This window comes from Epinephelus moara, chromosome 22 (genome assembly GCF_006386435.1).
Source record: "Epinephelus moara isolate mb chromosome 22, YSFRI_EMoa_1.0, whole genome shotgun sequence".
Classification (NCBI taxonomy): Eukaryota; Metazoa; Chordata; class Actinopteri; order Perciformes; family Serranidae; genus Epinephelus; species Epinephelus moara.
In genome coordinates this window covers 40597225-40623773 of record NC_065527.1, presented here as the reverse complement: position 1 = coordinate 40623773, position 26549 = coordinate 40597225, and the positions used below count along the sequence as shown (strand labels likewise).

Genomic DNA, 26549 nt, shown 5'->3' with positions numbered 1-26549 from the left:
AAACTAATAGGGCAGTGGACATCTGACAAACATTTGTCCAAGGGATCAACACAAAAATAGATAATCTGTGCTAACAAACAAGCTGACACTATGGCATAGTCAATAACGCTGTTACCATTATAGTTAAAACAGGTGTAACGCCCAATGCCTTTATCAGACCCAAATCTTCCATTTACAATCTTCAACTCTGAACTTTGACATAAGTCAATTAGGCTGTGATCGTTATTATTTGTCATTAAATCTTCACTGACCCTCTGTAGATCCAACAAAGAAAAATCATTTATGTCACTGTTTAAAAAAAGGAGCCCAAAAGACAGCCCATTTCTAATATTCGCTCCTACGTCACCTACATTCAAAGTGTCACTCAGAGTACCAGTTCTTGAATTGAAATCACCCAACATCACTATTGGTAAACTGTATTTACTGTTCATAAATGAAATATCTTGGGAAACATTTCCAAAATAGTCCTTGTTGAAAAAAATAGATCCTTCATGTGGCCCATAAACTGTTCCCAAGATGAATTCAAACCCAAAAGCTGCTCTGGCCACTTTAGTCCACAGGATGGCGTCAGAAGTAGTGTCTTTTTTTTTTTTTTTTTTTTTTTTTAGTAGTGTCTTTTATNAAACCCAAAAGCTGCTTTGGCCACTTTAGTCCACAGGATGGCGTCAGAAGTAATGTCTTTTATCTCCTGAACATAATTTGCAGACTCGTTTTTAACTAATAGACATACCCCATGTATACCACCATGTTTATAACTTGATTTCTTATTTTCTAGCACGAAAGGAGTAAATCTATCACAGTCTGATTTACAGATATTATCTGTTTTGGTCTCTGTTAAACAAACAAAGTCACAGTCTTTAATGTATTCTTACAGAATACATTAAAGACTGTGACTTTGTTTGTTTTGTCTTTAATGTATTCTGTAAGAATCCCAAGTTGAAATTTTGCACGTAATCCACAGACATTTAGTCCAAGGAATTTGATATCTGTCTCCTGTTTAGTCTTAAATCGACCGGAAGAAATTTTACAAGTTACATCCTTGATACAAGTTGCATGTAGTGAGGGGTCAGCGCTGGCCTAGGGGAAGTCTACATAAATCCCGACACTTTGGGCTTTTTCTGCAGACCATCCCAGTTTGGACATTAGCTCATCACCGGAGTAGATGGTTTTCTTCACCTCTTGATCGTTGTCCTTAATGATGCAACAGATGTTACCGTCCATTGTCCAGGCTCTTTTAATCTCTGGATCCATCCTCACTTGTCTCAGGATCTTTCCTCTCAAAGGCGTAAGGTCTTCCTCAATAAAGACTCTGTTTTTCCCATCAATACTCCTTAGACGTTTTTTGTTTCTCATAATTTGAAGTTTGGTTTCATACCTGACAAACTTGACAAAAATGTTTCTGCTGCGGTGTTGATCTTCAGCCTCGTGCACTCTTCCACGTTTCCCTGGCAGACGGTAGCTTACGCTGATGTCCTGCTCTTTCATCTCCACTCCCATCTCGGCTGCCAGATCAACTACTACTTTCTTTGTGTTCTCACCGTTTGTTAACGGGATTCCTCTAATGATAATGTTTGTCTTGCGAGTAGTTTGCTCAACTTTGTCACACTCAAACTTCAATTTACTTATCTCCATCGCAGCTTTGGTCGCTGCTTTCACAGCTGACTCTTGTCCTCTTCTGATCATGTCCATGTGTTTTCCCCACTCTTGGAGCAAGAGTTTAGTAGATTCATTTACAGCCGCCGTCACTACGGAACTTATTAACAGAGTCAGCGCATCTGTAACTTTCGGGACGATTTCTTTGATTGATTTCTTTAATGATGCCACAGTTGTTTGGTGCTTTGCAAAATGCAAAGGCAACATAAAAAAGGGACCTCGTATTAGCTCTACAGTGCGATCTCTGTGGATAAAGGGCTTGAGTGTGAAGGAGGCAGTTACCCAGAGGAGGAGAAGCTTTGCCCAGTCCAGCTCTGACATAACATTATCTTCTGCTTAAAAGTGGTGAATTTACAGCTCACAGGAACTTAATATAATCAGTCCCTAGCTTTTGTTTGACATCTTGAGTCGGCACAAAATGTTATGCACATTTCCAATCCTTTGTTAGCGTAGTTAGCATGCTTTAGCTTGGAGGGCTTACTTGGATTGTTTACTTTATTAGGTATATTACTATCCAATGCATGTGGCAAACTGTCTGCATGTTTGAAATTCAAAACCTGAATTCAGAGTGTTGATTTTCTTCTGGTATTTTGATTATTTGAATATACACTAAATACACTCTCTTAACACTTTTTTGAACTAAATGTATTTTCTGACAGTTAAGACACAAAGACAGAGTTCTGTTCTCCACTCACGTACCTGGTGGGCCGCTGTGGTGGAGGTTGTGGTGGCAGCCGCCGTAGCTGAAGGGATGCTAGAGTAGACACTGGATGTTGTGAAGCTGGAGCCTGGAAACAGAAAGACTTCAACTGAAAACAGCAGCGGAGGAAAATAGAAGAATTTCTACACAGTATTTGAGGACAAGAGAAGGAAACAGAGCTGTGCCACTGCAAGATCTCCTTTATTTTTCAGTGCTTCTCGTTTTTGCGAGAAGAGAGAGTGACGGCGTTATCTTGTGAGACAGAGTGAGGTTGCAGCTTGCCTTGGCTGGGGTATGAGTAGTGCAGCTGGCCTGGCTGGGTTGAGGTATATGCGGCGTTGAAGCTGAGAAACCCAGGCTGGCCACCAGAGGGTGCCTCAGGCAGCCCTGCCTCTGTTTTAATGCCTGGCCACATAGCACCTGAAGATCAGAGAGAGCAATAGATGCAGAAAATGAAAGAGGCAGCGAGAGGAGCGGATAACTGAAGACGGGGCAAAGATAAGAAACCAGGTCCTTCAGTCAAGATGTAGATGTTTAAGCAGAGATCAAAAGCGAATTGATTCCACAGCGCCAAAGCACAGTAAGGCCTCTAAAGCAGAGTAACAAAAGGTGTGATGCTAGGTGTTTAGTGAGCAGACAGTTAAAATAGGCTGTTAGAGAAGGAGCAGCGACTAACCAAAGGGGGGGAGGCCGTAGGTCTGGCCTGTCTGGGGGAAGGCTGAGTACACCGTGGACTGGGCCAGAGGAGGAAAGGCCACCTGACTGGTGTATGACGTCACTGCTGGGCTGAAAGAAAAGAGAATCAGTATTTGCATCAAATGAGGACATGTCTGCAGGCGGGTCAGTGGCAGAAACAAGCACTTTTGGTGGACATAAATTGATCTTGCATACTTGCCCCAAATAGCTACACTGCAGCCTGTCTCTGCTGTCTGCAGTGCTCTGTCTCAATACTGAACTGAAGTCACGTTTTAAACCCAGTTTTCTTCACCAGAACATTTGCTATTTAGACAAACATTTATACATGCTAAAGTAGGAATAAGTTGAAAAAAATTAAATGCAGTTTATGTAGCAATTCATATTCAGGGTTGTTCCAAACTAAAGCAGCAGCTTGGGGTGAAGCAACAGCACATGTTTGACGTAACTGAAACACACTGGGACCATAGCCTGCCTAAAACCCTCTGCAAAGTTCCATTCAAGGAATATTTTGTGACACCAAAGTCAAAATTTAGTGAGAAAATGTGGGTGAGAGATAGGGTGCACGTGTGAGAGGGACGAAAAACGAGAGAAAGAGTTCGGGGAGAGCAAGGTGACTTGCGGAGCAGTGTTTGTTTCTGCCTCCCCAGCACTGGGAGAGATGTGCATAACATGCAGCAAAGAGCAGAGATCATCTGCATGCTGCGTCAACATGGACCCTATGCCCACTAAATGCACCGAGGGGCGCAGTCCAGTCTGCCGAACCTGTCCTGCATAAGACAACAGATGATTGAAATGAGGAGGTGGAGGAGGGGAAGTGGTGCAAAGAAACACATCAGCCCTTATCTTGTAATAAATGTTCTAATATTTAAATATATATACATTATAATATCTTAAATATAGGTGTTTATTTTCACACAAGAAATCTGGGTTTGTAATATAGGACTTGGGTTGGGCTTGGACAGAAACCATGCAGGTTCATGCGGGGTCAGGCCTGATTTTTTGGGGGGGTCCTATCAGAGCTCTAGAGTCAAATGATTGCACACTGTAGCGCTGCGCCACATGTCACCTTTCACGTTCCTAAACCTGTATAACATTAGAACATGATAATGAACCAGATGTTCCCTGCAGTGTACTCACTTGCTTCCTTGATAAACCTGTTGGGTGTATTCAGACGTGGCTGTTGAGTCTGTGGCTGTCAAAAAGATAAAACAGCTTCAGTTTGACATACCACACGTTTACCGTGCATTGTTTAGAACTGAGACAGGGTGTCTGTTCATACCAGAATGTGCATACGAGTTCATGGTGCCGCCGCATGCTTGAGGTGCTGCTCCTCCATCTGCGTCTGACCGCTCATGATCACCTGCGATCAAACAAACTATCATTAGTATCATCCAGGAACATAACTGTGAGTGATATCACATTTTCTACGTACCTGGATCGAGCTGGGCTGAGGACAGGGCAGAGTAAGAGCCTTCCTGCTCTGATGAAACCAACACAGCAACTGGACTCCCATCATCACCTAAATTACTAAAGGAGCATAAAGAATCCATTATAATTACAGAATGCCTGCTGCCAGTTGCCATCTATATATATAAAAAAACCAAATCTGGTAAACAACATTAAGATAATCACAAAAACAAGATAAGGTGGAAAAGTATTTTAAAATGTAAACTTTGTTTGTGGTGGTTTTCCATCAAAGTATGTAAGCAGCAGTTTTAAGGATCAGAAAAAGAATGAAACTCACTGACCTCGGCTCTTTCTCCAGTCCACCGTCTATCTCAAGTTTGGCCTTCTTTGTCTGCACACACACACAGAGAAGTTTATGGAAAAGGATTTCACAATAATTCTATTTTATCTGCTGCGTCAGGACTGTGATGTGCATCTCTTTTTCCTAAATATTGTGGCCAATAAAGTCAGATGAAAATGAAATCAAGCCAGTATCATAAAAAAATATACTAAAATATGCCTCGTCAACAACAGTTGTCCTTTAGAATTGTAAGTATTTTTTCATGGAGTATTAGAAGACACATAGAGCTTATTTTTCTATAGCATTAAAAAATCATATTTGACATTATTACATCAATAAAGTATTACACACAATATCACAATACAATATACTATGCTGTTAAAGGGGTGTATATAAAGGTTTGCACAAATACTGTTGATATTTGCAGCTTGAACTTTATTGTTCAACTTACAGGATAATACTAATTTAAAGCTTTTTAATCTGTAATATATTGTTTCATTACAACTTTCTCAGTCTATAAAATGTGATGAGTGCCTTTCAGAAATTATGAAAACCAATAAGAATGTCTCAGAAGTGCTTATTTAAGGTGACCAACAGTCAAAAAACAACATTTTGAGAAGTAGTAATTTGCAACTATTTGAGATTCTCACTTGTTAAATCAAAACAGTCACTGACTAGGTTTCTGTTAAAGAATTAATAATGAAAGAGCAACTAATTTCAGCATTACAGTGAACCTCACGCCATCATCTATGCTCATGTTTTCTGAAAAACTTTGGTTGGCTAAAAAAGAACATTTACTACAATCAAAACCTGCAGAAACAACCTGAATATGAGCTCTGAAAGATTAAATGTGGGTCAAATATTTGCAGGGAACTGATGACAAAATAAAAAGGACCCATGTTTAATTTATCTGAAATTTATCACTTGACATAAATGAACGTTTCTCTTTTCTTAAACTATGTATAGTTTAAGCTTAAACTCAATTTGTGAACAGTTATTAATACAAGCATTTCCCCCTCCTGCTCTGTGTTGGCGTCATGGTGTGCAAGACTCACCGGCAGCTCAGGCAGCTCCTGCGAGTCATCCATCTCTGCAGCAGAGTGACCCGACATGTCTGCACGCACAGCCTACTCTCTGCACCTGGAAAGCCTGTCCGGACCCTGCTTTACACAACCACAGGAGCAAAAAACAGATAGGCACGGAATAAACTGGGGTTATGCCTTATGTATTTTCTTGCTGTGTGACTCTCCCCTCCCCTTGTCCCATAAAGCTTCATCAATGCATCCCTCCCCCGCCACTATCGCGGGGGTGATCAGCAGGGAGGTGGCAGCATGGGGGAATTGGAGCACCCTGGTCTTATCTCCCGCCTGAGACCCGCAGGTGAGGCACGTGTGGCACCAAAATTGCCTAGAGTCCCCAGCGCGCTTGTGTTCACTGTGGGATTACGGAGGGTACCACTTTACATGTGCACTAACCTCCATTCAACGAAAACATATTGTCCTGAAGCATTAGCTGCTCAGGTGCAGGCTGGTTTAACGGTAGATAAACGGAGGGGATAAGATCTAACCTCGTTTTATCCACAACTTGCCCAGCTGGCCTTTCATTTATCAAATTGACATAGAAAGAGAAAGAGAAAATAGGTTAGACGGCAAATTCAAAAAACGCATGAATGTGTCAGGCTGTTGTTAATGGTGCACTTTCTGAATCAAAACCGCACTGCCTGAATTGGCCTGACCGTTAAAGCATACGTCAGCTTATGCAAGATATATATGCAAGTTTTTTGAAGAAGGGAAATATGTCAGGGGTACATGTAAGTCTTTGCTGTTCATGTGTGTTTTACAGTCTGTCTGTTTGTCCGTATATTGGGTTATGTTCTGTGTCATGGATCTCTACTGGGGTTTGCCCGGTTTGCCCCGACTTTAAAGCAACCATGTGTCCTATAACACTTAATAGCATACGGAGTAATGGTATCAAAGTAGTAGTCGGGGAAAATTTTTCAAATACATTTACCATTTGTACCTGGAAAATCAATGGGCTAAAAGAAGGTATCAAAAAAGGTCACTTAAAAAAAACTGTCCCCAGACAGTCCTCAGACTCATACTTATCATTAAGAACATTTCTTTTAACCTAATTTCACATTCACAACATGCTGATCCAGAGGGTAGATTCTTGATTATAAAATGTGATCTTTATATCAATATATATGTCCCTCCTTCATCTGATGTGGTATTCTTAATAAGTCTTAATATGTTAGAGACTTGAATAACATTTTTAGCGCGGGAATCAAATATTTATCTATTATGATATAATCATGCATAACAAGGTACAATCATTGACTGAGCTTCAAAATAAATTTACATTGACAAACCAAGAATGTTTTAGATATTTACAGCTAAACATTGGAAAAGAAAAAAAAGGAAAAAATACTTTGCAAAGTATTTAATATGCTACTGACGGAACTATCTAAACATTATTCAATACGTAAGGGATAATGTATAATGAGCCGGTGAATACTGGGAAAATAACTCCCGACAGGGGAATAGAACCTTGAGCTTTCTTATTATTAATTATTAATTATTAATTATAAAAATAACGATTCATTCATCTGGGGCATTTTTTAGACCAATTGTTAATGAAAATAATCATCACTTACCCTACTATAATGTGTAAGATTATTACCTCCGCCAAGGAGGTTATGTTTTTACCAGCGTTGGTCTGTTTGCCTGTTTGTTTGTCTGCAAAATAACTCAAAAAGTTCTGAATTTTGATGAAATTTGGTGGTGATTGGTTGAAGCGAAGTGGATAAAATAATAAAATGGCGGGAAATCCGAGCTGCTTGGCGGAGGTCTGCGATCTCCGAGTGCTTTTCTAGTTAGGTTAAGTAGTGAGTTATCATTAACATTAGTAGCATTGCAAAGAAAAAACAGCACACTTGCCTTGGATTTAGAGAATTTATTTGCCATTTCTGACACAGATTACACTTCAATATTTCAGGTGATCATGTAAATTATCTTCTTTATACAGTAGCAGTGGCATGAAAATAAATATACATAAAAAATACAAAACAGAAAAGTAATGCTTCCAAATATGGAAGAACATGATCTAGAACTGTGTGTTGCCTTCATTTTTTATTTATATTTTCAGCAGGCTTGAAAATCCACTCCCTGTATGCAAACGGCTAAAATATGGAAACTCAGTGGGGCAAAACAAAGTCATGAACAATCTCTGTTCAAGTGAAGATCCTCTCTTAATAACTTAATGAACATCAGATCATAAATTACAACTTACTGCTAAATGAGATACAATGATATTCATTCTTTCTGAGTTAACACAATTTTATTGCACTTTCCAGAACCATGTTACGCAGTAGGCCAGTGGCTTAACACTGTAAGTGAAAAGCCAGCGCCTGCTCCACCTGGTGGTTCTTTCTTCAAGTTAATGAAGCACTTTCTTTTATACAGATTACTTTCCAGAAAGGGACCGAGAGGTTCAGGGAAAAGAGATATGAACATACAGTAAATATGGATCAGGCCGCCCTGGACAGGCACAAGACATTCACAGTTCTTCTCTACATGATGCATAAATACAAAAACATTAATATCATTAGATTTTTCATCTGGAGTGTTTGCAATAAAACAGCAATCACTTAAATTTTAAAAGGAGTTTGATATACAGTATGTGCTATCATTGATGTGGGCCTGTTATTGCTGGTTGAACTCTGTATCGCACTCTCCTGATCAAAGAGAAACGTCCTTCATAAACAGCAGATATAGATAAACACAGTAACTGGTTGTAAATGAAAAATAAATTGGAAAAAATAAAATGTATTGCTATACAGGAAATATATAATATTAATCTAGACATTTATAACTTATTTATAATATATGCAGAACTGCCTTAAAAGTAAAGAGTGAATGTTTGTAGTTATTAAAACACAGAAAACCTTTTGGTTTTGCAGTAAAATATATGTAACTTTTTTCTTCTACACAGTACGGTAAAACTTTGATCTTCAGTTGATGAGGACAAGCTGGTCAAAAAAAGTGTTTGTGTTAAAGCATACCACAGTTAACTGTTTGGTCCAGATATTAGTGTAAAATATCGAAATGCTGTTATTTCTTCGTCCCAAGCAGAGATATGAAATAAAAAGATGAAAGATACACAGATGTGTGGTTAAAGCGGAACTTTTCTTGACCCTTGTTTCCTCAAGTGCAATTGAGCATTCACATGAAAATAACAATGCGTTGTGAACTTTGAAACAAGAACAGTTTTAACATACATCTGAAGAAGGCATCCACCTTAACGGCTAGCGCCCTGGTCAAATGTCCAAACAGGTGAAAGGGTTTTGTGGTTTTTTGATAAAGCCAGCTCTTCCCGTCCAAACTGCCTTTCGAACCTCAGGCACTTCTCTTCATGTCACTTCACCAGTAGCTGTGACAGTGATGTTTTATGACCCCAGAGTGCATCCACCGTTGGCACATGTAATGTAGTATCAGATGGTTGAGGCAGAAGAGTAGGGCCAGTGGTGTGGTAACATGAGAGTCCCCATCTGTACACTTTTTATGCACAAGATCCTTCAAGATCTACCCCCCCCCCCCCCCCCCCGGAATTCATGTCCTTTCTGTCAGTTAGATCCTCTAATCAGGCTCTGTAATGTCTCCCCAAACAGGCTGCTCCAGTGTGGTCCCTCTGTCAAAGTAAGACTCTCAACCCAGAGCTTGTGTCCTGTTTGTTGTGAGCTCCCTCCCGAGATGCTGGCGTTCACATGAAGGAGTGTTCTGCTGGAGGCCCGTAAGAGAAGCCTGGAAAAGCTCCGGCTGCTTCCTTGACGCTGCTGGTCACAGTCAGGGTGTCGTTGCACAGAGAGGAGGACACGGGCAGGTGGGTGAACTCGGGGTCAAAGTGTCGGAGGTCTGTGGGGCCAGTCTGTGAAAACCAGGAAGAACAGGAATTAGATGTGTAATGTAGTGTTGTCAAAAATACTGATTTAGCAATACACATAAATTCAGAATATTTAAAACTGTTCAAACATTTTCAGCAGTATCGATAGACGGTAGCAGCTGTGCTTTCTCACTCTATCTCTTTGTTAATGTTTATTACAGTCATTCTGCTGTTCCCTTTTACAGTCTATTTTTTAGGGCTGGGCAATAAATTGATATATATGAATATAATGATCTTTTACATTTTATTTTCTTCACTCAGAAACCAATTTGACAATCAATTCTTAAGTTTAAGGCATTTTTTGCATATAAATGGCAATAATTAAACTGGTTGTAGCTTTTCAAATGTTTATATTTTCTGGTTTTCTTTGGCTGAAATGATACAAATCTGAATATCATTGGGTTTTGGACTGCTGGTCAGACAAAACTTTCGAAGACATCACAATTGGCTTTGAGAAACTGTAATGGGCATTTTTCACTACTGGCAAGACATTTAATGGGACAAACAGTTAATCATGAGGGTACATTACTTGTAGCTGTGTGTAATTGTAAATTGAATATTTTTGTTTTTGTAGAGTTGGTTTGACTGATTTTCACTGCTTTATGACATTATATAGACAAGATGATAATGACCAGAATTTGTGGGGGCAGTGTAGCATAGTTCAACTGAAACACGACTAGAGGACACGACAAAGACATTTTATAAATGGCACAAAAGAATGAATCAGTAATAAAGTGAAAAGAATTGTCAGAGACTTTTGACTCTGCCCTCTAGTGCAGTCTAGTGGATCTATCTATGCCAACATAAAGGATGCTTGTATGTTTCAAATGTGCTATTTTCTTATGTAAAGGGGGAAAAAAAGAGCCTTTAGTTTGAACTTACCACTGTAGGGACGAATGGAGGCGTGATCTTCTTCGCCATCAGGTCCTCCCAGTTGATTGGAGAGAAGAAGGAATGGTACTTGAGTTCAAGCTGGAAGGAAAAGGAAATTCTGAATTAGCAGATTAATAGCAAACAAGCTTCACTGGTCTCTGACTTGTCTTTGAGTCATGTGTGCTTTAGGGTCAGCTGTGTGCACTTACAAAATCATCCTTCACTCCCAGCCTCTTGGTGCGGTCCTTCTGCAGGAGCCCCTCGAGCAGCTCCCTGCCTGCATTTGACACATTGGGCTTGAGCACAGGAGCCTTGTGCAGGATGTTGTTATACATCTCAGCTGTGTTGCGACTGTAGAACGGGGGCTGTAGAGCAAAAACAGCCATAGGTTAATTTAATATATAGTCAGGTGGTAGAGTTGTACTAGGAGGCATAAACTCACTGATCTCACTTACCAGTCCATAGAGCATCTCGTAGAGCACTGATCCCAGACACCACCAGTCAACTGTGCGGTCGTACGCCTGCTTCTGGAGAACCTCAGGGGCCAAGTACTGAGAGGAAAGGGAAAAAAAGACTTAACTCATGTCTGAAAATTTCCATTTAGTTGTTTATTTAGAGTTTTTCTGCACTGATAATAAGAGGTTTGTTTTGTACCTCTGGTGTCCCGCAGAAGGTTGTTGTTGTACCGTTGGCCTCAAGGCCTTCTTTGCAGAGGCCAAAGTCTGTGAGGACTATGTGACCCTGTGAGTCTAACAGGATGTTCTCAGGCTTCAGGTCCCTGTGAAGAACAAGAAGAAAAAGAAGAAAGCTGTTACAAAAATGACTACAAAGCTACTCTTATACACTTCCTCCTTCAATACAGCTCAGCATATGTCATGTCTATGAAATGTCCACTAGGGGGTGCTGTGTGATCGCTTATTACCTGTACACAATGTGCAGGGAGTGGAGGTAGCCAAGTGCACTTGCAATTTCAGCAGCGTAGAACCTGGCTCTGGGCTCCAGGAAGATCCGCTCTCTCTGGAGATGGTAGAACAGCTGGAGAGAAAAACATCTGTCAGCATAAGCCTGAAAAACACTTTGATATTCTGACCTGATTTGTGGGCGTTGAGAGCTTTTAACTTACCTCTCCACCGTTGACATAGTCAAGCACAAAGTACAGCTTGTCAGTGGTCTGGAAGGAGTAGTGCAGCCCCACCAGGAAGGGATGCTTGATGTTCTTCATCAGCACACTGCGCTCAGCCATGATATGCTTTTGCTGGAGGGGACAAATAGAAGTCAATACAGTGTGTTCATCACAATGACATTTACGAAACAGAAGAAATATGGAGGTTTGTGTATGGTGTTTAATCATAACCTCTGGAGTTTTACTTGTAGTTCATTACATAGGATGACAACTCACCTCTTTCTTCTTCATGATGATTTTTTTCTGTAGCACTTTGACAGCGTAGTATTTGGCAGACTCCTTGTGTCGAGCCAGCAGAACCTGTTACAGAGCAAACATTTGCGTCAGTGATGGTGCTGCAGCAGTGACAAATATGAGCAGTTAAGGGAATTTATTGGCATAAAAAGAGACTCACCTTTCCAAAGCTGCCTTTGCCGATGATTTTGAGGTAGTCAAAATCACAGGGTTTGATCCTAACATAGAGAAGCAAACAGATGATTAGGATTTCTAATGACTCACAGTGAGGCTTATCTATTGTACTAAACTGTTTACACTGATAAGGCTACTTACTGAGTGTCCTCAGCCAGTGAACTTCGCGAATTTAGGTACATCTGAAAGACATGAAATGAGGAAATTCATGAATACATTGTCATATTTTGGAAAGAAAACAAGTATGATAGTCAGTTAACAGTTTCTGCTTACCAGACTTTCAGGAAGTTGATCATTTCCATCCTCCTCATTTTGATTCTCATCAATCTTCAGGAAGTTGTTGACTTCAACACTGAAAAGAAAACATAGCTGGTTATGAAATGAATTTTTATATCAGCTATTAAACTTTAACAATATGACTCACACTTGTCATATTTTTCTATTTATTTATTCTTTTGATAATTTGAAGATTTGATGATTCAGTGTGAAATCTCAGGATTGTGAGACTAAAAAGCTGAATGGCCGCTCCCTGCTGGGGTGTGACTGACCGTCTGAAACATCCAGACAGGTCAAGTTTAGGACACGGTCATGTGCATGTGAACAGCCTAACCTGTCTTACAAATGGCTTAAGCCGCTGACCCATGACAAGAGGGTTCAGACAGCTCTGCAGGACTCAGTGGTCCAGATCAGACACCCTCTCCTTCTGGAGCACCTGAAGGAGACAGATGCTGCACACAAGTGTTTTTTTGACTTTCACGGCACCAGACCCCAATGCTGTGATGGGACGAGCCTTGTATCATGCAATAACTGAATTACAGGTTTATCCTCGTCTAGGGGACAGAGAGGATTTGCTTGAAAGGTGATTAGGCAGCGGGGAGGTTGTTAACAGGCTTGTCATGACAGGACTATTCTTGCACCCACCTTCTCAGACCCAGATTATACTTTTCACAGAATGTCCTGCCAAATGCAGGTGGCTGATTGGATTGGCCACTGATCATGAATGGGCTAATGATCAGAAATAAACACTACAGCCAGGAAGTGACTAATGACCCAGAGATGCTCCTTGTGCCTCGGGGCCAATTGTCCATCCAAATCAAACACAGTTTTCCCATTTGCGGAATATCATTTTTAAAGAAACACTCACTGTTGGCAGATATGTGGGGTAGACACCAGCTTCTGGATGAAGTCATTCAACCCCATTTTTCTCTCCTTGATGAAAGCTGCAGAGGAAGACAGAGAGGGGAAATAATTTGTCAGTGTTTGAGTATCATTCACCACGCATGATGCAAAGATCTTCCACTAGAGGAGAAAATATCAGTGTTGCAGCTGTAATCCGCTGTTTCTCACTTCCAAATATCCCGTTATAGGGCAGATTTGCGTGTTGTGCATAGACCTCTAATGCTGCGGGCTTATAGGTTATGCAACCACTTGGGTCACTCATTCAGGCACCAATAGTGGTTGCCAACAAAGCATTTTCCATCCTAGATTCTCATTACACTGCATATAGCCAGTTTTGAGATTTTAAAGGCAGATTTGCTGCCATTTCTTATAATATTTTTGCAAAATGTCTCTGAAAGTAGAACAAAAAAAGCGCTTTGCATGTAGGTCTAATTCATCTTTTGACAGCCGTTTGTCTTATGAATCAACACATACCAATAAATACTTATCTAATGAATACATGAGCAGCTTTAGTGATGAATATGAACTGTAATAATTGTTTTGTTATTGCTCACCGGTAAGAACAGCGACAATCCCCCTCATTTTGCAGTAAGTTAGATCACATCCAGCTTCAGTCACCGCCATGTTTACAGATAAATAAATATCCAATAAAAACACAGGAATAAAAAACAACAATAATATGTCCCGTACGATCCTTTAACCGTGAGTTATCGCCGTGTCACGACTGTAAAAAAAATGAGACCCGGCAGAGCTCAACAGTCCACGCTCCGCTGTAGTCTGCTCCTGCCCACACTGTGCGAGCCAGTTTATATATACAGAGCACGTGGTACCTTTTTTTTTTTTTAAAGTGACGCCCATTTTTACGTCACCCGTGTTACCACGGCAACTGCGTGACATCACGGGATTCCGCTGCAGCCATATTCTGCCTGCAGGAGGAGGGGGATGACGAGGAGAGCTCACCGCAAAGGCGGAGGTGGTGAGAAGAAGAGCTCCCACCATCACCACCATCATCATCACCACCACCTCCTCCCACCGTCGCCCTCTCCTCCTCTTCATCATTCTCTCTGAATGGAAACCTCCAACTGGCTGTCAGCACCCATACAAAAGAGATTAAAGTGAAGTGATTAGGAGAAGGAGGAAACGACTGTAAACACAGGAACAAGAGTGGATACGCTTTTTTTTGGTGTCCTGCAGACCCAAAATGTGCTGCTGCTCTCTGCAGTTGCTTTATCCCGAAAGGACGTGGAGAAAATGTATGTCACGACTGCTGCAGCTCAGCTGCAGGTTCTAACCCTGCCCTGGAAATCCACATACAGGCTAAACATGCATGATGAAAAAATAATAATAACAATTCTGCTCGGATCCAATCCTCTGTTTAAATCCATGCAATTTCCACAAAGCTCCATGTGCTGTCATTCTAAATAATTAGTGGATTTCTGTGGCCGATGAGGTCAAGGTTATAAAGATGACTTGGCCTGACAGACTTATGTAAATTCAGAGAAACCACATATGACATCATGCTGAGACTAAGCTGTAGCAGCGATCAGTCCAGCTGTCATAGATGTGGTCCACTAACCCTGTAAGTTACATAACTGTGCCATAATGCAGATAGCTATACTGCCTGGGGAGGACAGGGAGCCGCACAGCAAAGTTTCCAGTGAGCATTAGTGATTTCTGAGATGAGGTTATTTGGTGTGTGCTGATTAATGTGTTTGATCACTGGCAGAGCAATTATGGATTTTGGATGAGTGTTCAGCACTGCTTATTGGTGTTTTATCTCCCAAGTGAGACTAATGACAGTAGTGAAAAGTAACTGATTACTCTACTTAAGTGCAGTCATGAGGTATTTTCCAGTATTTCTCTTTTGTATTGATATTGTACTTTTTAACCCTACTGCAATTATTTGTAACTACATAGTTACAGATTAAGAGATTAATGTTTTACATACAAAACATTAGGGCTGCACAATCAATCGAAATATTATTTAAAAAAAAAAAAATGCAAGGCATATTGTGATCACAATATCAGTCAAAATAATTGCAATATAATTGCATATCCTGCAGCCATACAAAATATGATGCATTGTTGTCGAAGCTGAAATCATAAGTTGATTCTTCAATTAACTATTTTGACAATAAATTGATCATTTCAGTCATTTTTCATGCAAAAAACATGAAAAAATGCAAATAATATTCTGTTTCCAGCTCCTCATGTGTGAGAATTTGCTGCTTTAACTTAACTTCTTTGGGTAGGGGAGTTTTGGTCTAACTTTTTGGTCAAACTACAACAAAATATTTTGATCACCATTGGATATTTTTCACTACTTTACCCAGATTAATCAGTAATGAAATAATCTTTAGTATATTAACTGCTGGAAAGATGTTTTTTCATAAAACTGGGCTGTCTATGCAGTAGAAAGACGGAAATACTTTTGAAATTTGTTCAATATGACCAGAGACAACAGAGAAAGGGACTGTAGCATTTGCATTTGCTCAAGAGGTAAAAACCATTACAAGTACCAGAATGCACTGCGCTGCGCCACACCAATAAACACTTCCGCTGGTGATTAATGTGAGCTTGGCTGTTTTGAGAGAGAGTGGGGCGAGTCCCTCTCTCGATCCGCTCCTATACTCTGTGTGGTGGTGGACATACAAAAATGTGATAGTGCAATCTGTAGTCTGAGCAACAGCCCTAGAGCCGGCGAAAATTGCATCATCTGGTGGATTTGAGTCGAGAGATGAGCAAGAAGATCTGAGGAAAGTTTACCACAGTTCATTTACACATACTACCTACATTGTTATGGTACAAAGCTGGCTAAAAATCGGCAAAATATCCCTTTAAACAAGCCTCACCTTGACGAAGAAGAGCAGTAAAACGTTGATTACACAATGTATCAGTAAAATTAATGTCACAATATTATATGTTAAACACTCACTGGGGTCATTTTGTTTTTCTCTTTTTAGGCCTTGTGTCAATCGAAACGTTTTCTCCATGCTAAAAATGGTAGGCGCTCCTTATGAGACGCCCAGTTGGGAGTGCTTGAGAGCGCTTTGAAAGGGGCAGCATTTTTTCAGCTGAGACACTTTGGTTGCCATGAAAGGGAGCATCTGCGGAAGTAATATTGGCAGCGCAAAGCAGAGTACTTGCTCTGGAAGAAGGGAAGGCTGAAGCACATAATGAGAGAGAGGATGGACCCGCCGGTCTGTGTTGATCTATGAGAGGAAACGTGTAATAATATATATATATATATATATATGTACAGTATATTAAATTATTTCTAGTATCGGGCTGTCGGTGAGCGTCTGTCGCCCTAGTCAATGTAGTGTGTCCTGCATCGTTGCCCTTTGTCCTCTCCATCTGCTTCTTTTTTTTCTGCTGGTTCTGCATGATGAATTGGTGATGGTGAAGCCTGTTGGTGAATTAAATCACTCTGATTGACAGTTCAGCTCAGCGCACAAGAAGAGAAATGGAAGAGAGGAAAGTAAACAATCGGCTAATGTCAAGAGGGAGTGAGATCAAAACAAATCAGGTGAGATTATTTGTCTTTAGCCATTGGGCTCTTTAGCAAGTAGTAAGTATGCTCTGTTCTATCAACATTGGATTGGGTTGTTCATGTGCTAACTGGCTAATTAGCGTCAAGAAAGAATTCTAGTTTCCCTTTTTGAATGCAGCTACAGAAGGTACGTGCTGGTTGGCCATCAGCTGTAGTCTTTGCGGTGTGTGTATGTGCAACTTTCTGGCCGAGACACATTGAAGTGAGGTGACGCAACAGTCAGCTTTTGTTGCCGCCCGTTCTAGCATAGCATAAATATGCCATGCTCCCACTGCAAATAATTAAAACTATACGTTGGCCTCGCTTTGGTGGACACGGCCCCTTACTAAACTAAATGTGAGTACTTGTTCCACCACTGTTCTTAAAAACATCTGCTTCAGTCCTCAGAGATTCATTCATCTGTCAGAGGGGAACTCCTGGGTTCTGTCTCCAGTTTGACATGTGACAGTCCTGCATAATTTAAAGGAAGTGAGACATCACAGGACAGGTTCTTCTTGTACTGGGGAAGGAGGAAGTGCCATATCTGTGGCCTGGGCTCAAACAGAAACTAGCTGGTGTAGAGCTAGCAGCGTATCATGTCCTACCCTGGAAGGCTACCTGAGCAAACAGCTCATCTTCAACTCTGTTTACGCACAGAAACACACTGGATCGGATTACATGACAGCGACACCTCTCTCCAGGCTTTGTGTGAAGCCTTTTCTTCACCTGATGTAGTCTTACTCTGAATTATTCAAGTGTATCATGTTATCGTCTCTGGTAACATGTAGGACAAACATGACTTGGGTAGTTCCCTCAAACAGCGTCATTCCTCTGCCACGTCTCTGTTTTTTTTCTGTTTTGATGGAACAGAAAGTCAGGTGCTGCAGAGCAAAACACAGATGGCTGAAGAGGTATTTCCCCTTTTTATAAATGAGTAAGAAGTGCGAAGAAATCTCACATTCATGTCATGCCTGAGTAGAGTCTTTCCTGTTGTGACAAACAAAGATTATCTCTTCTGTAGAAGGCTTCAGACTGCGACAAATAAACACGCATTAGAGATGGTAACTCATTCAGTTTCTCTATGAATGTCTCTGCAGTGCCAGATTAATCAGCCTTTTATTTAGCACCTTCACAAAAGCCCCCCCCCCCGCTTTCTGTCGCTCTGTCCAACCGTGTGATTGATGCTGAGCAGACAAGCAGCACTTCTGCTCGCTGACAAGCAGTCGTGTGAGTCACCTGCCAACAGATCCGGTAAAAAGCCTTTCCAACCCTCACAGGATGCCATCCATCATAACTCCCCTGCCTCAGCGTGGATTCTCTTGTGCCACATGATTATAGGCTCTTTCTGGGGTTGCAGGTTGGTGCGTGCCTTGCATTGGAAAATTAACCTCCAGCTTGTGCCTCTCATGTTACATTGGAGACACAGAGACGTGTATGATTTTCTGAAAAACAAATAACTGACAATCTTTGAAAATTCCAGATGATTTAAAATTGCTTCTTAAAGTATTTCTAGAATCCTTAAAGCTGCAACAATTGATTTTATTGACCCCTTCAGCTGAAAAAACACATTATTGACCTATCATCACATTTTAAGATGATATGTTGGCAACCAGTTGCTTATTTACACATCCAGCAGTCATGGAGCAACATTATCATTCATTTGGAGTCATGTTTGTGTCCACCTGATGTATGTAAGTTTAATATTCACTCTTGTTTTACTCTGTTTTTGGTCTCCATCAACTCCTGAGGAAAATATCTGTCTCTTTAGCTGTTAAGAGCTCCATTATGTTCACCAGCTAGTCTCTAACTGCTGTTTGGTGCTGAGCAAGTAGCTAACAGAGGGCTGACTGAACTGAACTGAACTGAACATTATGTTCTTAACGTAAAGTTACATGCTTAACATAAAGTTACAGAAGTTAGGTTTGGGAAAGTAAAGTTACGTAGCTAGGTTTAGAAAAAGAAACATGGTATTGACGTACCTTGAAATAAACCTTAAATTTTAAGCTCATTCAAAGTTCACATAGTACCAAACAGCAGTCTCCTGGGGAAAGTCCTGTGTTTTGTGACCTATCCACCAACTCAACTTCCAACATGATGGGACTGTTTCCTTCTCTATATTTCACTCCTGTCAGCACGTCTGTGATCTCAGCCCTCCAAAAATGTGGGTTATACACAAATTACTGGATTATGATTCATAGGATATGTGCGAATTTTGCTGTGCTACTTTTCGGAGGAAAATATACGAGAGGTGCTTGAGAACAGCCTGAAATTACATATGCCCTTACCTGACTTTAGACTTGACTTGACAAAATTAAAAAAAAAACCTTGCCGCTCGACTTGGACTTAAACACCAGAGACTCATGACTTTGTTTGGACTTGAGCTTTTGACTTGAAAATACTTGATACCTTTCACCAAGCCAATTTGTGAAGACAAAGTTGTAGATTTTTTTTTTCACTATGAGATGAGATTAATACAACAAGAAAGGACAGAGACAGAGAAAATTCATTCAGTTGTGGTACGCCACTGGTTAACAGTGTTAGCACAAGTCCCACTTGTTTTAGCAAACTTGTTTAGAAGAGTAAATACAGTTAATAAAGACATAAATAAATAAATACAGTATTTAAAAAGTATTCATGATTAAGTAAATTTAATACATTATTACTCTTTTGTTAAAGTGGCATTACATTGATGAAGAGTGCATTATGACTTGTTTGGGACTCGAAACTCAAAGTTTAGGCCTTGGCACTTAACTTGGGACTTGTCAGATTTGACTTGGTATTTAAATTGGGACTTGAGACTTACTTGTGACATTGACTTGTCCCCCCCCCTCTGCTCCTTACTCTTTTTGCAAAACACTCACAAATTATAGCTGTGTTGTTTAGGATTTTTGGAACATATCATCAGTATATACCAATATATCTTATACATTTTTTTTATATTTTGGTTCATGTGCAAACTGCGTAAGGGGAGATGCCATTTCCAGCTACCATGTTTGGATTTGGAAAAGAAGTTGCAATTTAGGAAACAGCTTAAAAACCTCATGATTGCACAGTGGGCCCAGATGGTTAGGAGAGTGTTCAAGGATTCTGGAAATACCTTGAGAGCAGTTGTAAGTGTTCTTAAACGACCCTCTGGGTTTTTAAAAGATTGCCAGGTCTTTATTTTTTAGAAAATTGGATGATTTAACTCTGTGACTTGAATGTAATACATGGAAAGCTTGACTTCTACCTGCCTTGCCTACAGTGTATTGTGTAGGAGGCAGCAGAAGGTGGAGGAATGAGTCATACAGGCAAACAGTCCTCACTGACCAACTGTAGGGCTGGCAGGAAGGCTGTTGGCTAATGAGGATGGAGGATCTCTAATTACCATGAGGGTCTTGTTGACTGGCTGTGAGGAGCGATGGAAGCCTTGTGTGTTTCGCACCCACATAGTCATACCAACCTCATCAGCCTCTGCTCTCACTGGAGAACACATCTCTGCTTAAACCACATCTCTTATTAGTTGCTTTTTTTTGTTGTCGTCTGCATCGTTCTCTCGCATACTCTTGGCACTTGGCATTACTCATACAGAGAACCACAGAGATGCAGACCGGAGGTGGCGGTCCGGTCTGTTAGTGTTGCATTGCAGCCTCAGGACCCCATGAGTGGGAGCTGATTTTGGCTCACGTAACCAGAGTTAGAATTGTGTTTTCGTCTTTGTGTCCCTCCTGAATTCCCTGGCAGGAGATGAGATGTGATTTTTATTTTCTTCATTCTCCACAGGGGATTAAATGACTGCTCATACGCCTGCTTCATCAGATAAAAAAGAGCAAAGCAATGTTTGCTCTCTTATGTGATGACTCACACACACACACACACACACACACACACACACACACACACACACACACACACACACACACAGCTGCCAAATTATTACAAATGAAGCATTACTTTAATTTGCTGCCAAGAAAGTGGGATGATCATGCCTATTTCCAACCGCAAAGCCTCTATTAATTATATGAATGTGACTGCTATTACTGCTAATTACTATCACCATGGTAAGATGAGCTTTGTCCTCATGCAGTCTGGTGCTGCCTCCAGTCTAACATCATATTTCTGCTCTGCTAGACGTTACTCTGGTGCTGTATGTGACTCTACACAGCAGGTTTCCTGTGCATTACTGAGACTAAAACAGTTCATTAAAAAAAGGAAGCAGATACAATAAAAAGACAGAGAAGCCATTGTCATTTAGAGCACCAGACTCTCATTCACAAAACGCACTTCTCATACAGGCCAAACATATGAATCAGTTGAAAGTGGTGACTTCCGTCATTGAAAGCTGTTCCCTGCCAGCTACAGTGTGATAATATATGAGCAACAAGTGGCTTGAAATATGCAAACAAAACCATAGAAACTCCAGTGAAACTGCTTGTTGAACATCAACATGAATATATTTTAAAGCAAACACAACTCCACAAGTTCATAATTTGATCCAGTGTGTTGCCTGAGTGTTGATAGCCCCACAATCCAGCGTAAACTTCATGAGGTCAGTTACCGCTCTGAGATATTTATCTCCACAGAAAATCAATTGAGTATGGCAGCTGGAAACCAAAACCAATTAATGAAGCGTGTGAAGGGATTTAGATGATGACAACAAGCTGCATTGTTTTACAAATTTGAACTGGGGGGCAATTTGTGGCCTCGCATCTCTGGAACCTTGTCAACAACAGCTAAAACAAAATGTGGATGATCAAGAGGGCGTGTTTGTCTCACTAAAACTGATTTAATTGCTGATATTTTCAGAGAATTTCAAGTGTGGTTTTCAAAGTTGTGAGGCATTTATTTAGTCAGGTGCAGGAAAATGTAAGAGCAGTGTTGAGTAATCTCAATCCACTGGTTAGAGTCTGATCCAATCAGCTGCAAAGTAATTTAGGTCCACACCCACTCAGGATGCCCCTAATCCAAACAAATACCTTATGAGCTTTTCCAGACCACAATGAGTGAAGCAAAGGTTATGGGCTGGCTGTGTGAGGCTGCAGAGTGGAGGCTAAATATGTACATCTTACCATGGCTAACGGCCTGAAACACCAACAAGAATACAAAGGAGACATCCAAGTTTGGTGGCAGCCATAAGGCCTAGACACACCAAACTGACATCGAAGAACTAGTGGCGATGAAGGCAGACTCCCGCGCCACAAAGACTATAGACAACAGCCAGCTAGCACATATGTTCTACGCCTGCGTGAGAGAAAATAACTCTGTGGTAGACTGTATTAGTCACTCAAAAAGGGAAATGAAAGACTGACAGGACAGATTCAAGATGCTAGTTAGCCAGTTAGCACATGAACAACAAATAGATCTGTTTCTGCTAAAGAGCTCTCCCCTCCTCTTGACCTTATTGGTTTGTTTGCTTTCCTCATTTCTGTTTCTCTTCTCATCACCCGAGCCGAACTGCCAATCAAAATGATTTCACTCGCTGATGGGCTCTGCCAGCTCTGACGCAGATTCAATATGCTGCGTCAACCTCAAAAAAGCCGACAAGGGCTGACAAGGCCCAAGTAGTGCCAATAGTGCCTGTCACACTGCAAAAAAATAGGGCGACAGACACTCACTCACGGCCCGACATTGACCATCGACCGACTGTCGGCTTGGTGTGTTAGGGCCCTTAGAGCAATAAGTGTATTTGCTTTCAAGAGTTTGATTATGAGATCAATATCACTCTCATGTTTGTATAGTAAATTTGAAGCGTCAGCCAGCAGCCTGTTCGCTTATCTTAGCACAGGAAAATGGAAACATACAGTGCTGTGAAATATCTACAGAAACCACAGTATAAAAACAAGAAGTTGTGGTTTTATAGGGGGGTGATGTACTGGATGATTTCTTGGTCAGGCACAGCAACTTCCTGCAGTCTTGTTGTCACAGTGAGGTTACCATGCAACCAGCAAAACAGATGAAACAAAGGAAATATGAACTGTTAATTAGTGAGCTGTAGAGGCGCTGGTAGGCTTATTATATCACCTTTTGGACAGAGCAAGGTCTTTATGCTATGCTAAGCTAACTGCTAGCTGTAACTTCACATTTAGACATGAGTGGTATCAGTTGTCTCATCTATCTCTGCAAGAGAGCAAATAAGTACATTTTCCAACCTTACTGCTTAAAGGTTGAGGAGCTGTTAGAAAAGGGGCAAATGTGACTTTAAAATTTGAAATTCGTAGCCCTGCCTTTCCATCTGTAACTGTGGGAACAAAACTGTTTATTATGCTATCACTGAACACCAAAATCATCCGATCCTTTCAATCCTAGTTTCAACGTCGAGGCCTGGTGGTAGCTGTTATCCTCTCAGGTGACAAATGAGATGAGGAGCAGGGGTGCTGCAGGGAGGAGGGAAGAGTCTCTGCGTTGGACATTACAAAATTAACCATATAATGCAAGGACAGACTGAGGAGTGCAGGATGATGCATCTAGTTTTATGGAGCCAAAAAGCAATCCAAGCAGTGGCAGTGACGTCGGAGCAAACAGAGGAGCAATGCAAGAAGGAGGATTGGGCTAAATAGTTAATAAACAGTCATAATAATACAAGAATCACATGACTGAATAGGCAAAAAACAGGAAAATATTTATATTATCAAGCTGTAACAATAATGCTAACCCACAGAAGAGGAAAAGTTGCACGTCTCAAGGTGCATCCTCCTCTGCTGTGCTGCTGAGAGGCTGCAGATTCATTCCCCAGACAGTCACATAACACAGACAGTGAATTAAAGGAGCGCCTACCTATGAAGGATTTCTTGCCAGTCTTCATGTCCTCCTAAGTGTTTGATTATATTCGCTATCGGGCAGAGAGTCTCTGATGAATGAACGTCTGGCTGCTGCTGTACAGCGTCCAGGTGATTGAGTGCATGAGAGAGATGTGGTCCTCCTGTAAAATATTCCTCCCTCTCCTTCTCCGTCTTCTTTTGTCAATGGCTCTCACTGCAGCTCTGGACGGAGAAAGTCTCGATTGCTAGGCAAATAACTTTCCCTGCTGCACTTCCCTCTTCTCACAGCCGTTTCTTCCTCTGATCACCCTGCCTGTGCTTAGACCAAATAGCTGAAACCAAAGATCTGTGACGCACCTGCTTCTCCTCCTCTAACCCCCCTCCCCCATCCCCCCCACCTCTTCCCATCACCCCCGTCCTCATCTGTTCTTTTATCTACCTGGAGAGCCTCTAACAAAACAAAAGCAGGTGTCTGGTTACGGCTCCCGTGAGTGTGGGAGTCCCGCCGGAGAGAAAACCGGTCTCCACGACAGGGGAACCACCTGAGGAATACAGGGAACAGACATCGAGGTGTTTAAATCTGCTTTTAATTGGTCACTGCTGCACAATGTGATGAGTTTGCTGCTTATCAGCCTCCCCTAGTTCCTTCATTTACTGTCTCTGAGGAGTTTAGGGGTAAAATCATCCGGTGAGGCACATCGACAGCCCTGATTGTGTGTTAGTTGTTTGCCTCGGGCTGTAGGCCATCAGATACAATGAATGCTAGGTGATGAAGAGCGAGGTCTGTGAGGGTTGGACGAGCAGGAGCAACAGCAGCATCACTGATGAGCTGGGCTGTTAGTCACACAGAGAGGTGCTGTGTTAAATTATGATTTTACTATGTCAGCCGGACAAGTGAACTAGTCATACTGTATTTAATCTACATTGATGACAGGATGATGTGATAAATCCATAACTTAAAGGGTAACTTCGATAATTTTCAACCAGGACTCCATTTTACCATGATTTTGTGTCTAAGTGAGTGATGGGAACAGCCTTTTTTAAGAACTGGTCCAGTATTAAGTGACAAGGCTGCAGCCAGCAGCGGCAAAACAATCTACATGGTAACAACTCAGAGCATGTTAGCACCGTCAGTTTATGTCCACTATAAGTGTTTGTTTTATGATACTGACAGACTCAGATTGGTATTATAAGTGTAAGAAAGTACAGCCTAAATATGGAACACTTGCTGCATTGCTGTTGCATTATATCATAAAGTGTTTATGTTACTTTCTCTCCCCTTTGTGTGCTGTGACAAATACCGCAGTCGAGATGTCTTTGTTTCCACTATTTCAGCTGCATGCTGTTAGAGATTGTTTTTTGATTTACCTAGGATTTAGCAAATGAATTCCTAATCAAGCTCTGCTTCAAGGCAGATCTGCAGCAGCATTAAAGGTTACAGACAAATTGAACATGATCTTTCAACGTGATCTGTGTCTGGATACAGTAAGTTAAGGCCTGAGCATGAAAGGGACTGCCTTTTTATTTTGATGGACAGCAGACCTTAAAGACCTCCAACATCAATAGCAGTTTGTCTATGCTGACAGCCTCCGGGGCTAAAACATTAAGCCAACGGGAAAGTGCCAAAAACTGCAGTTCCTATAATGGCTACTTGAGGCTGGCTCCAGACGTTGGCCAATGGTGATGGCCAAATTGCCAAACTCAAGGCTTTGAAAAAGAAGTCCGCAAACCAATTGGTGACCTCATAGTAGCAGTATTATTTTTTACAGTCTATGATTTTTAAATTAGGTTTATTTGGCAGATTGTACTCAACCGCCATAGAAAAAAGAGCTGGATGAAATTGTAAGTGCATGCAAACAAATGCATTTTTATGCTACAGAACATGCTAATTGACCTGGCTATGCCCTCAAGGACAAAAGTCTCGACTCAGACTTGCCCCAAAAGACTTGCAGAGAAGGCTATATGCAGTAATAAGCTGCACTGATCAGCCTAAATTTTCTACTCTGACACAAAGCTCTCACTGATGATGATGTTTGTCTGTGCAGACATATCTGCAGTGCTGATAAAAGAAGGGTCTCTACATTATAACATTTTGTCTGAGGTGACATGCATATTTAAAATGTGTGATATTTCACAGCCCTTTCATTCTGCCTTTATTGAAACTGAATCAAAAGCTTCTGATGCAGAGATTCCTGCCCTGCTGCTGAACTCCATCCTCACAGCAAACAGAAACTGCTCCCTCCCACCACTGCCTAACGAACATTATTTAAATTTGAAAACCACGAGGGTTCAAAGAGAGTTTATAATGAACTAATTCAAATGAGCTGGCAAAAAGAGAAAGTGTTTTCCTCTTTAAAGCGTCCACTGTGTCATCTTATATCTGCAGCCCTGGGTTGAAACGAAGCAACTTCGCCAACAAACATATTTTTTCAGCCTGCCCATCACCTTGAACAACACTGCGTGACATAGTTCATAGGGAAAGTGAAAATAAATACAGATTGATATCATGTAACTTGAGAAAAGGCTGCAGGGACTAGAAATACATCCAGAGTGTTTCACAATGAGGCCGAAGCACAGGAATAATATGTGTCAAACCTCTATGACTGGACAGATTTGCATGTAATTTAAATTAGGGCAGAGTGCGAGCAGGAAGGTGTGGGACGGATATGAGTTGGTGTGAGATGGTGGTGACGCAGAGACAGGCTGATATGTTGATTCAGACATGTCACTGACGATCAATGATGTTGTTGAGGAGTTTCGTTGTTTTCTAGCCTTTTCTGTCAGACACAAACACTAAAATCTCATTTTCTTGGCTGCTATTGTTAAAATTTAAGCTAAATCTGTATAAAGAGAGAGAGAAAATAACTAGTTAACGTTGAGTAATGCCATCATGACGTTTTTTA

The 26549-nt window shown here is 41.1% G+C and overlaps 3 protein-coding genes across 6 annotated transcripts in view; all 3 read right to left on the bottom strand.

Annotated features, from left to right (window-relative positions):
* LOC126383825 (uncharacterized) overlaps positions 1-2346 on the bottom strand; it is a 3407-nt gene extending 1061 nt beyond the window's left edge. The window contains exon 1 of the mRNA XM_050034533.1: positions 1376-2346. Coding sequence (XP_049890490.1) covers positions 1376-1974 — 599 coding nt within the window. The 5' untranslated portion in view covers positions 1975-2346. The remainder of the gene's footprint in view (positions 1-1375) is intronic.
* The window catches only part of eya3 (EYA transcriptional coactivator and phosphatase 3), a 21348-nt gene extending 15364 nt beyond the window's left edge, over positions 1-5984 (bottom strand). For 2 of the 3 annotated variants that reach the window (XM_050034521.1, XM_050034522.1), the window contains exons 1-8: positions 5852-5984; positions 4798-4847; positions 4482-4576; positions 4329-4409; positions 4187-4241; positions 3030-3139; positions 2636-2773; positions 2353-2441 (exon numbers count right to left, since the gene is read on the bottom strand). In XM_050034521.1, coding sequence (XP_049890478.1) covers positions 2353-2441; positions 2636-2773; positions 3030-3139; positions 4187-4241; positions 4329-4409; positions 4482-4576; positions 4798-4847; positions 5852-5908 — 675 coding nt within the window. In that variant the 5' untranslated portion in view covers positions 5909-5984. The remainder of the gene's footprint in view (positions 1-2352; positions 2442-2635; positions 2774-3029; positions 3140-4186; positions 4242-4328; positions 4410-4481; positions 4577-4797; positions 4848-5851) is intronic. The other variant, XM_050034523.1, reaches the window with a different exon arrangement.
* A 2126-nt stretch (positions 5985-8110) lies between these two features.
* On the bottom strand, positions 8111-23905 carry si:ch211-195b13.1 (STKc_SGK domain-containing protein). 2 transcript variants are annotated; one of them, XM_050034528.1, is made up of 13 exons: positions 23663-23905; positions 13343-13418; positions 12472-12550; positions 12340-12380; positions 12185-12242; positions 12007-12090; positions 11731-11862; positions 11530-11642; positions 11262-11385; positions 11063-11158; positions 10817-10972; positions 10617-10706; positions 8111-9719 (listed from the first exon to the last, which is right to left on the bottom strand). In XM_050034528.1, exons 1-13 carry the CDS (start codon positions 23688-23690, stop codon positions 9555-9557), a joined length of 1242 nt encoding a protein of 413 aa, XP_049890485.1. In that variant the 5' UTR covers positions 23691-23905; the 3' UTR covers positions 8111-9554. The 2 variants fall into 2 exon arrangements, with proteins under 2 accessions (XP_049890485.1, XP_049890484.1); XM_050034527.1 differs by lacking the exon at positions 23663-23905 and adding an exon at positions 13932-14173.
* Positions 23906-26549: the final 2644 nt, after the last annotated feature.